We start from the raw sequence: 12,354 nt of genomic DNA on the forward strand, positions 1-12,354 counted from the left end.
TCTCTTTTTTGATCCGTTCATTCATCCCCGCTTTGTAGAAGTAAGAAAAGCATACCGAGTGGCACTGAGCCAAATACATCGTCAAATAGGCACATTAATATAACCCGCGTGTAAGTAGACGTTGTATATTAGCGGCAGTGGCCGGACTAATTTTGCATGATTACATGCAGACCGGCGCCAGAACAGATTCATTTATCACGTTACAAAATACAGCCGAACAAGTGGGAGCCATCAATTAAAGGCGCTCCCGGTGAATTGACCGTGTGCAAATTACTTCACATTTTTCGACTATTTTTGGCCACTCAAATGCTATCTTTCTGTTTCTTTTTTTATTTTTATTTTTTTTTTATTTCAAACCAACAAATCCGTATTCGAACAATAGATTCGGCGATTCGTTTTTAGAATGGGTATTTCAATTATGTAGCAATTTTCACCAGGTTTCTCTTATTCTGATCAAAATAAGGTATCGTTTCGGACCTTTTCCCGAAGATGACTGAGCAGGCCGTGGACTACGGGATTCTGGAGGCAAGCATTCGGAAGTCGATCAACAGTAAAGGACTGCAGGACGTCGATGGTGAGTGTTTAGCGAATTTTAATTTCCTGCAATTATACTTTATTCTAGATAGAAATCATTATTCTTCGATAGCAACTCACCCTCTTTCCGTGAAACATTAACTCACGGCGAAAGTTTAATCACTGCCCAATTTTAGCGAGACACAAAAGACGTTTCAAAATACTGCACTAAATAACGTGAAATCGCAGGTCGAGAGCATCTCTTTGACCGCATTTTGCACAAAATTGTTGGCCCCGCAAAATTGGGGCTTCTGCATTCCGGATAAACGGAATTTTAATTGGACGGGGTAGTGTCGGGTTGTTTTAATTTACCTTCGAGTCTATACGGATCCAGTCGCTTCTTTACCGCGAATACTTGGATATTACCCAGACACAAATCCGAGAGAAGCAATAAGGCGGTTAAAACAGCTTTGAGAATAAATTTGCTAAACATTCCATGTGAAATCACCGCAAAATTGTGGTTCGTTTGAAATACTGAAAATTCCTGCATTGCACAAGGTACGGCGAAATGTTAATTATTTATTCGTAATACCAAATCAGTCTTACAGCCTCTCCAGAGAGATAATTTATAACAACTCGAATTTTTTTCGCAAAATTCTCCACGTCTTCAATCTTTTTAATATTTATCAAACATCTCGTTAGGTGCGTGAAGATGATTTAACGTTCGTTGTCACGTAAGCGAAATTCGCTGAACTTTTTACCTCACAGGGAAGAATTTTCTTCATTTTCAACTTTAACGACACGTTAGGTATATTTTATTCGTGTTTTCACTTATAATATGCAAAGCTTTTGGCGTACGAAGGGATGCGAGAGTTTTATGGTATACGGATGAAAACTGACGTCAAAGCCATTCGCGTTCTGGACCCGAAAGTCTTGGGAACTCTTTGTCGAATGGCCACATCAAAAGAAAAGTCAAGTTTACTCCATACCCCAGGGTACACATATACGTACGGTTGGCAAATACCGATTTCATTACTAGTTTAAATTAAAGCGTGACTCGGAAAGAAGCATGCCTGAATTACGCATAATACGAGTAATTATTCTGCGCGTCAATATTTGCGTTCGAGATAAACTTTGAGTACGGTAATAATTTTACATGCAAAATTATAGCTGAATCAGTAATACTTTCAATTTGCAAATAAACCGTCTATTTTCTGTTAAATAATCGTCTTTCGTTTAAAAAACTTATATTATTATAAAAAAAATTTCGTTCGCAGTACACATAATATTTTTCTCAAAATTATCGGTTTAAAACAAGACAAATAAAGCTGAATTACATTCACACTGATTTGTGAATAACTTATTCTTATTTGAAGGATTATAAAACGTGAAACAGAAATAAGATTATGATCCATGAATTCGGATTTCACTCATAAAAATATTTAAAGATATTTTTTCTCGATAGCCTGCAGCTAATATACAACCACCACGTATAAAATTTTCCAGAATTTTATCAGATACGTTTTATCGCGCTCGTATTGTTTCACATGAAAGACATTAAGAAAAAGACGGCGACTGAGAAGGAATGAAAAAAAGAAACAAAAAAAAAAAAAAAAAAAACTTCAAAGTCCACAACTTCTACGACGAAGATGATACGTTTCTTTGAAACGTTTGCACCAACGACGGTATTGTTTCTTTTACCTTTTTTCACTGCCAACCTGTGACGTATGGGTTTGACATAAATCTCGTCCTAAAAGCTTCGGGGACGTTGAATGAATACGAATTTGGGGAAGACTTTTTTACCCGGGGACGAGGATAGCGCTCGACGGGTCCAAATTACGGGACTCAAGTCGCCTTGTAAGATTTTAAAGAAAGTGGCGTAATTTACCCGCAGCGAATTTCCCTAGCGACTAAAACTTACGAATGGACAGTAGACTCACCGCGTTTCTGTTTACACCCAAATTACCTCTTTATACATGAACGTGTTTTAAATAAATTACAAGTTTTTGGGGTCGCTGAGGACGAATTTGAAAGTTTCGTCCACTGTATTGGAACCACCATCTTGAATTTTCAAAATCTGATTTCAGATTCGTAATCAATGAACTCGTAAAAAACCCTAGAATACTGTCCGGTCGTGAAAGTTTACTCTGGACAATAATGTATGAGTCAAAAGTTTAAGGGTTTATTTCGACTCAAAAATTCACTCGACACGTTTTTCTTATCGATTCAATATCATTTTCACTTGTGAAATGCGACTTCTTTTCACAGCCCAGTGAAGAGGGTTCAAAGAAGACCTTTGATCTTGAATTACCCATCACTTTCCTCCCTTATTTGTTAATTCACATAAAATCTCTGTTTTGCACCGTCAATTTCGCCACGACATGGGATCGCGCATGTAAACTCTGGTATCAGAGCTCGCAACAAGAGAAGAGGGTGGTTCCACCCCATCCGCAGTTCCGGGTTCGTGCCACCCTTCGGTACACCGAACCATCCCGCCAAACCCCGGGCATCAATCACGGCTTGACCTCGTTCCATGCAAAATCCCACCGCGCGTAGGATAAAAATTCTGATCAAGTATTCATCGTTACCTCGCTTTCCGTTACCCGCGAAAATGACAATGAAATCGATATGGAAAGTCGGAAAAATAGCCCCAGATGTTTCTAGAAACATGGGGTGAAAATTATTCAAACCTTTTTTCATTTGTCCATACTTTCTGGCAGTTTAACGGGTCTACCCAAGTGACGAGTAAAAAAAAAAGGGTTTGTTCAAGAATTTTTTTTAACAAGTTTCAACTGTAGATATTGATATAGACTTTGTTGGGCTTAATCAATAAATTGACACGCTGAATCCAAAACCTTCGATTTTTTGGTTTCAGGTTAAACATCTCCGAGAACTCATCAACACCCCAGACCAACCTTTTTTTCAGACTGATTTTCAACTACGATTTTCGTGTATAAAAAGTGATTAAAATCATCAATAAATTTTTTTTTTATCAATATCAATATTTACAGTTAACACTTATGAAAAAAATTCCTGAAAAAACTTTTTTCTTTGCTCGTCAGTTGGGTAAACCCCTTAACGAACTATCAGTTGGCTTTAATCTCGTATTCATTAATACGTATAACCCGTTAATTGATTGATCGTTTTAAGAAAAAAAGCATTGAATATTATAAAAATTTTTTGATATTTTATAATCTGAAAAAAGCTCGGTATTAACTCGATCCTGTGTCTTTTGCGCAGAGTACGTGCAGAAGGTAATTCAGCTGTACGAGACGACAGTTGTGAGGCACGGTCTGATGCTGGTGGGACCAACAGGATCCGGAAAGACGAAGGTAGGGTCTGTGAAAGGGTGGATATCGCGATAACGATTGAATAATTTTAAGCTCGATCAGCCCTCCAAACGAGTGGAAAAAAGCATTCGCGTGATTTCTATAGACGATGCTCTCCGTGCTTTCCACTCCGTGTCAAATATTTTGGGAAAGTTTTTGTTACCGGCATATCGAAACTGTTTTCTTAAGTTTAATTTTTTGCTCTTCTATAGCGATTTCCGAGGGAAGCAATCTTTCTTTTTGCAAGACAGCTTTATACGCAAATTATACAATTACGTGACTGATTGTATGTGGGTGAAATTGTTTTTTTCTTTCTTTCTTCTTCTTTTCTTTTTCTTTTTTTAACTTCTTATTACACTAGCAATAATTCGTGGAATGTTTTTTATTAATTTAACGACTGCTTACGCGCTGCAGTAGCAGAAACAGCAACAGCAGAAGGTGCAGACTTATGGCCTTTCGACGAATACGAAAGCGTCAGAGAATAACGAGGTCATTATAAATTTCGTTTAAGACGTCAGGCGTAATTCGTGACGTACCTTTAACTGCGATCTGAAACTAAGCACGATTCAGCTTCCGAGGTCGGACACGAAGAGTGCAATTTGAATTTACGTGCTAAATATTTCGCCGGTTTGTAAAAATGTATAGTTAATACGTAAAAATGTAACTCGACAGTTTTTAATCATCGCAGTGCGATGATTTTGTATCCCTCCTTTTTTAAATTTTGGCAAAGAGGATATCATCATGATTATTAATATTATTATTATGATATTTATTACGATAATCTATGGCGAAAGTTTGGAGTTAATAACCGCTGTTTTGGCTAATTTTTGCAGCCTTTCAAATTTTTAATCTTATTCCCTTAATTATGAAGTGAAAAAAAAGTTCAATCCGTATAAGCGTGTATTGATTCAATTGTACAATTAACCTTTAACTTTGACTGCGAAAAAAAAAAAAAAATAATCGCTCGAATAATAAGGAAAAAAAAAGAATTCTGCCAAGTAAAGTAAGGTGATTTTTTTTTTTTTAAAGCAATTTTCAATTACGCATTCACTTGTTTCAGGTCATCCAATTTTCTCCGTGTATTTATCGTATTCATTTCAATTATCTTCCGTTGATTACAGTAATCGCTTTATTTATAGGTGTACATTCAGGATCCCTAATTTCGCAATCAGTTATAACTTTAATATGTTTATTCCCAGATAATTTCGTTGTTTATCACCGTTGAAAATCCTGCTGATATAATTAAACTGATAAAATAATGAAGATCTGATGATATGTATTATTCTTTTTAAATAACATAATGGATGAAAATATTTGCCTGCAGAATTATTACAGAGATAAATCAAACCGATTACCGATAAGAAATATCTAAACCTAATACTTTGTGCTATTTTATTTGGCCAATAATGAACGATGATTACTTGCTCGATTTCAATATTTTTTCTCTACTGAGACTTGAATATTAGTTCTACGCGTCTATATAATAATTTATGGGTAAAGGTATGTATATGGAGCATTCCGTGCCAATTGAACCTGGGTGTGTCTTTTGAACTCTCTGATTTAGCTCAGATTGAGCAATTTTTTATTGAAAAATGAAAAATGCTGGTATATGAAGCAGGATTTTTCCGAATTATTTCATGCGTTTGTTTGTTTTTTTCAAATTGTACGTAATATTCACCAACGATTCGAACGAGGGTCAAGACGATCATGCAAAAAGTCGCGAGGCAAATTGGAGAGAACAAAGGCCAGACCCAGGTTGAATTGGCACGGTATGCCCTATATAATGCATAACGCCAGTTTTTTCTCGCAGTCTTGTCAATGCCTCATTTCCACGAGTGCAAACCGCGACAAGGAGAAAAGGAAAAAGTTTTCAGTCATCGTCTCTCTTTTGCCATGCAATAGTAATGGATTTTTTTTTGCTCTCTCAAAATCGTTTAAAAGATAAAAAGGATTTTTTCCATCACCACCAAAGCTCCCGTTGCTTTAGAAGCAAAGCGAAGCGACGATACGTGCGTTCAATGATATTGTTGTCGGGTTCGGATTTCTGACCCTCGTTTATCAGGCACGTGACGTGACGTTCCCCAAAACTTTGCAGCGTATCCGTTTACCCGATGCAATCAACCACTCGACGGTTACACTTGTTTACCCACTTCGCGCTATTATACTAACAATAAGCGACAAGAATAATTGGATCCAATGTGATTTGGAACGATTTTTCGTCCCTCTCTCTCTATCTCCCGAATTAATTCGACGTGCGATTTCCAACCCCTTAGTATCAATGCGATGCGGATAATTATATGTAGAATTATATGTATTATAGGTACAAAGTTATTTTCATAATCACGTGAATTTTACAAAAACTATAACTCTTCGTCATAAACTTTTTACTTGAATTTTACTTTTCACCCTACACATCTCTGTTTCTATATTTCGAAATTCTATTGGCAGTTAGAAAAAGATGAAAATTGAATTTGCAAAGATAAGTGAGTTAAATCGTTATACATATTTTGTATAATTCAACTCATATTATACTCACTCATGGCAAACTAATGTTTCGTCGTGTTTAATCACTCTGCACCTAATAATCGTGAGGCGATGATTAGATATCGATGAAACCATTTTTAATAAAGGTAAATTAACAGCATGAAAAATTTTCATTTTAAAATAACTGCAGTATCTTGGCTGACAGACACTCTTGACTCGAAAAATTTTACCCCTACCTACCCATGTTTTAATTTTCATCCTTTTCTAATCGTCAATTCATTTTCCCATAGATCACACCTAATCATGTTAATCCCTACCTTGACATTATGGCTGATTTACAATAAGGTACTCGTCGTTGTCCAGGTTCGATTTATAGGCTGAAGGCTAAACGCCGCTTGAAATTGATGCGGTCATCCCGAGTATACATCATTCCTTCTAGATGATTAACGATCAGTGATCCCCATTCGGTGAAAGGTCGAAGTCATAAAAGGAACGGGGAAGTTGATTAACGTTAATCAATCTCGGAAGCCGGTGCCGATCCCTCTCTTGTTTATAATAATTGTAGAACCACTCCCGGGATATTATTTTCAGAGATGATTCGATCGATCAATCGATCGTCCGTTTCACGTATTTTCCGCAAATTGCAAACGTCTAGCTTTAGCTCGCCTGCATGGAAAAGGAAGAGAGAATAGCAGAAGAGAATTGAGTTAAAAATTGAAATTTAGTTGAAAAAGTTGTTTTTTTCCGCCGCCTAAAATATGTTTTTGTGAAAAAATAGTGCAAAATTTTCACAGTCTGTTCGAGACTTGAATTTTGTCTGTCGGAAAATTAGCGAGTTCAAAAACCGTTTATTGCTGATATTAATACGTTGGACAGATTAACCCTCTAATTCAGAATAACTTCTTATTCCATTTCTCGCGGTAAAAAAGCAGGAATTAAAGGTAACCAAACACGTACACTCAAAATTTCATGCATCTATGCCCTTTAATTCTAACGTGCAGAATCCCGCAGAATTGAATTCACGAAGTGGTATATATAAGATCCTGGAACAAACTGTGCCTCGTGTGTTTCCATCTCTTTCAATTTCCATATCTTTTTTTTTCGCATTTTCTTTCCCCGTATCACCCTCTTTACCATCTTCTCGTCCCATCATCTGCGTATTTTATCTCCCGATTTCGCACTTTTCGACTCGCAAATTTACACACCGATTTCCGTAACGCTATCCGCGAATCCGAATGTTATTCATAATCGTAAATATTTATTCGTTTATACATTTGTATTATCAGTACTGTCAAGTCTATAGGCGTGTACATATATATATGTATATATATATATACACACACATATATAGCCTGCAAGAGTAATGTATTATCATTATGAGTTTTACAGTTAGTTATACAATTATGCAATTAATTTGTATATAAAGTAAATTAATCTCATATTACGCATAGTATATATATATATATATATAATATCTATATGTGTAAATAAACAACTATATTTCGTATAAAAATAAGCTTATAATACATCTATGACAATAATAATAATAATAATAATAATAATAATAATAATAACAACAATAATAATAGCGTATAACGTAATAACGGTATAATTATGTAAGTACAAATTAAGAAAATAAGCTTTTCCAAATACCTTTGAATTTTCTCCAAGCTTATCAAATATACACATATAATTATTCAGCGCAATTGTTTAAACAACGTGTAAATGCAGCCGACTTAATTACAAATCGATATACCAATGGTCATTGATTTACTTACGTGGACACGTTATAGGTATTACAATAAATTTCTACGTGGAATAATAACGTTCATCAGAATATCAGAAGAACGGATGAACAGCAGAAAAATACAAATAAATAATCTGCTTAAACCTACAATATATAGATTTGCGGTACTAATTTAATATTACATGTAAAAGTTAATTATAAATTCTTATAATACATCCTGAATCAAGAACGAGGGTTTTTTGTTTGGAAGATGGACCTAAATCGATTGATTACCGAGAGAGTGAATCACCTAATTTATATTAAATATAATATATACATTATACGAGCAGAAAAGAAGTTTGACGAAAAAAACCGACCACTTTTATAGGAAGGTGAAGAAAAAAAAAATGTTTAAATAACGAATCACGTTGGATTGGCCGATTGATTGATCAGATAAATTTTCTTCTCTTCATGAAGCGTTTATTCAACCGATCAGACGAGGAATATAGAAACAAATATTTACAAACCAGACTGGACTAAAATTTTTATTTGTTCACCGCTTATTTCGGGGTATCTATCAGAAAAAGAAATATTTGCGACACATAGGTATATGTATAGTTGAAGCAAGCTCGAATATCGCGAAAACGCGAGGCTGAGATTTTCTCTTTTTCGCTATTTCTTATCTTACCGAGTTACCCTATTTTTCGCTCCTCTGTAATCCGATTTAGGCCTTCGTCTGCAGACTCGTCGGTAATTAATTAACGTTGCGGCCATTACTTGCCTGAAAATGATTGCACTACTTGTAGGTACATATATATTTATGCAATTATATACTTGTATTCAAGGACATAATACGCAAAGATATTTACACATTTATATTTTATATATATATATCGGGTGTACAATTATAATCCGTACAAAATCGCGCCTAGGTATATCGTAATCGGAAAGTAAGCACGATATAGTCTACACCTAAATACAACTTGGAATATATTATACATTCATATATTGTATATAATAGAAATCTAATGATACATAACAGAAAAAATATATATGTATCAGGGTGTTTAAAAAAAAAAAAAAAAAAAAAGAAATTAACCATTTTCTCACCGTGCCACTCGCTAAAAAGTTTATTTAAGTTAAAAGAAAGATTCTATAAAAAGATGAGCTTTGTACGTTAGAGGGAAGATCGCGTTAATTTGATTTGTCACTTCTTTTTCACATCTTTTTCTTTGAATTTCCAAAGAAACACGTTTTAGCACTTCTATTATTATTTCTTCAGCCCGTAACTCAACGCTATATTATCCGGGAATCTTATTCTCATAAATTAAAAGTTTATATTGAATTATAACTATATTATGAGATTGATTTGATAATGGAAAAAGTCGTCAGACGCACACATTTCAAACATCAATTTTAGACTTGATATTACAAGTGTGGATCTTATTATGATCGGTGTAAGCAATAAAAAACAGGAAAAAAAAACAACTTTTTTTTACACGATACTTCATAAATTCAAAGAAATCTATACACAAAAGCAAAAATTCATCTGACCACGATCTTCCACGTATAACACGTAGAACGTTCATCTTTCGACGGAACCTTTCCCTCAACCTGAACAAAATTTTTATGGGGTGCCGTGGTGAAAAATCGCAATTACTTTTTTTTCTAAAATATCCTAATATACACACACATATATATATAATATATATATAGGATATTTAGAAATTAATCCTGTGTCACGTGTTAGATGTAATAGAGGTATGTAAAGCGTTCAACGCTTTCAGTGTCGAACAAAAGGAGGGAATACCATTTGAACTCGTTACATATTTGATATTATCGTCATAATTATTATTATTATTATTATATAACGTATATGTGTAACGTATACTGTATTATTCACCCGCCTGGCAAGTTTCACCCGTTATCTCTCGCAGCTGTCACAAATGCCAGATGCAGGAGCCGCCGACATTCCTTTTGTTGTAAACATGGTAACAATAGATTTACCACATTTGTTATTCAAACCACTATTAGTTCTGTATATTCTTTTATCCGCGTACTATCAGCTATCGATAGAATTACAATCCGCACATACATACTAGGTATACGTTACACCGTAATATTAATACCGGTAGATATACGTTATTTTTTATCTTTTCTTTTTTCTTCACATGCATGCGTGGATAATGTTATTATTATTATCATTATTATTATAGTCGATCAACGAATTTAAAATTAACATTATTTTACATGTGTATAATACATTGAATAGTATATATAATATTCATAATTATTACATCCTTATCTTTACATTACCTACATATATATATATATATATATATATATGGCACAGAGTAATAACAGTGAATTTATTTTTCCTTCTCTTTATCCCTTAATCCATTCCTCACAGTGTCGTTGTTGATTGTTTTTTCCTTAACTATGTAGACTTATATGTTACACGTATCGTTATGCATTAACTTGTATATTATAGATGTACATATTATATATATACATACACACATATATAATCATAATAATAATTAAGTATTATTATTACATGTAATGGAATTTTCGCGATCGTTTAGCGACTTGCGCCCCTAATTTATTTACATATTTCCTTAGCCCGCGGTTTTTTTTCTCGTCTCCCCGTTTTCTCGCTTTTTTTTTTTTACTTTCTGATTTTTGTTTTTTTCAAACACCTCAATATACACATTATAGAGATAATTTTTAGCAGACACGACGGATCGTTAATCATTAATAATACAACAGCTGACCCACTCTGAGCTTATCGCTACCGGCTATTTTATTACAGCTTTTTATATTTCTTTGTTGCCTCCGGTGAAACATAATAATTATTATTTGCAAACATATATATATATATATATATATATGCAGTTGTTTAATTTAAAATAGATATTCGTTCTGTGAATGAAAAAATTTTACTTTTGCGTACACGTTTCGCTTCTCTTTTTTACGATTTTTTCTATCCAATAAACGCCCGACTATATTTTTCAATCCCTTGTTTTATTATTCTAATATAACTGTATAATTAATATGGTACAAGTTCGTAATTATAAAATGAATTAACAAACTTGTTTCTAATTTGAGCACTACGGGACGAAAGCATCATGCAGTTACGGTAATTAAATTCGTCGGTTTCTTAATTGGTTATTGCAGGTATAAATAAAATAGGTTGGATTTACACGCCCGAGTGTTAATTAATTACGAATCCGTGTTCTGTATAAAATACAATTGCAGGTTGTTAGTTCGATGTTTTAATAACAAAAATAAATTAAATTTAATTAAAATAAAAACTGTCATCGCGATTGTCACGGGCATTCGGTGCAGTAGCCTTTTCATTTCCATTTAATTACGCTTGTATATCAATTAAATAAGTTTACTCGTAATCGCGTCCGCGCCTCTATTTTCTTCTATTCTTCTTCATTTTTTTCTTTTCCTCCTTACATCGCGTAATGTCATCAATTTATTCGCGATATGTTTGCAGGGCACGTTTTAGGAACACACGATGAATGGAAAATTGCGGGTGAAGTAAAAGATAGCTGGAGGGTTGCGGGGTGAAGACGAAAAGAGGGGGGGGGGGGCACAAAATAAAAGAAAAAACCACATGACAAATCGCGCAGACATATTCGGGCTTGAGAAAATATACTTTTACGACTATATCATGTCGGGGCCATCGACCGGCACCCATGGATATCATTTTCAATAATATTTACATTGTAATTTATCGTCGAGTGATTTGTCTTCGTTGCCATGCTATTACGGGCATTTGAAATTCACAGGTTATATGTATATCGTATAATAACGTTATATCAGGTATTAGGACTTCATTCAATCCATCATATAAGGTTCGGCTTATTTAAGGTTTTTTTTTTTTTTTTTTTTTCTTTCTTTCTTTTCATCAGATTTTTGCCAACCCTCGCATTGTCAATTATTCGTTAATTAAATTATCGTCAAATAATAAAAGGTTGTGATGTAGTACTTAAACAAAGTGGATCAGTTATTTGAAAGTGAAACAGCTGTTTCGAATCCTTTTCGAAGGGTGGGTTACCTGCTTAAAAGATGCATATATATATACCGTGAAATTATTTATCAAACTCGATATTATCAAGTGATACATATTATGCATTATATGCGGTGACCATAAAACGAGCGAATTAATTTTAAAAAATTCAGACAAACGTTTGAAAACTTATCACATTTTTCCTCTGCTAAATATTTTCTCTATATCGCACGCAAAATATATCTACATTATATATATATATATATATATATATATATATA

General features: G+C 34.0%; 1 protein-coding gene across 1 annotated transcript in view; it reads left to right on the forward strand.

Moving 5' to 3' along the window:
* The window catches only part of LOC124412741 (dynein axonemal heavy chain 1-like), a 67,254-nt gene that overhangs the window by 8,222 nt on the left and 46,678 nt on the right, over nt 1-12,354 (forward strand). The window contains 2 exon segments of the mRNA XM_046892863.1: nt 464-574; nt 3,754-3,845. Coding sequence (XP_046748819.1) covers nt 464-574; nt 3,754-3,845 — 203 coding nt within the window.

The sequence above is a fragment of the Diprion similis genome, chromosome 11 (assembly GCF_021155765.1).
Source record: "Diprion similis isolate iyDipSimi1 chromosome 11, iyDipSimi1.1, whole genome shotgun sequence".
Lineage (NCBI taxonomy): Eukaryota > Metazoa > Arthropoda > Insecta > Hymenoptera > Diprionidae > Diprion > Diprion similis.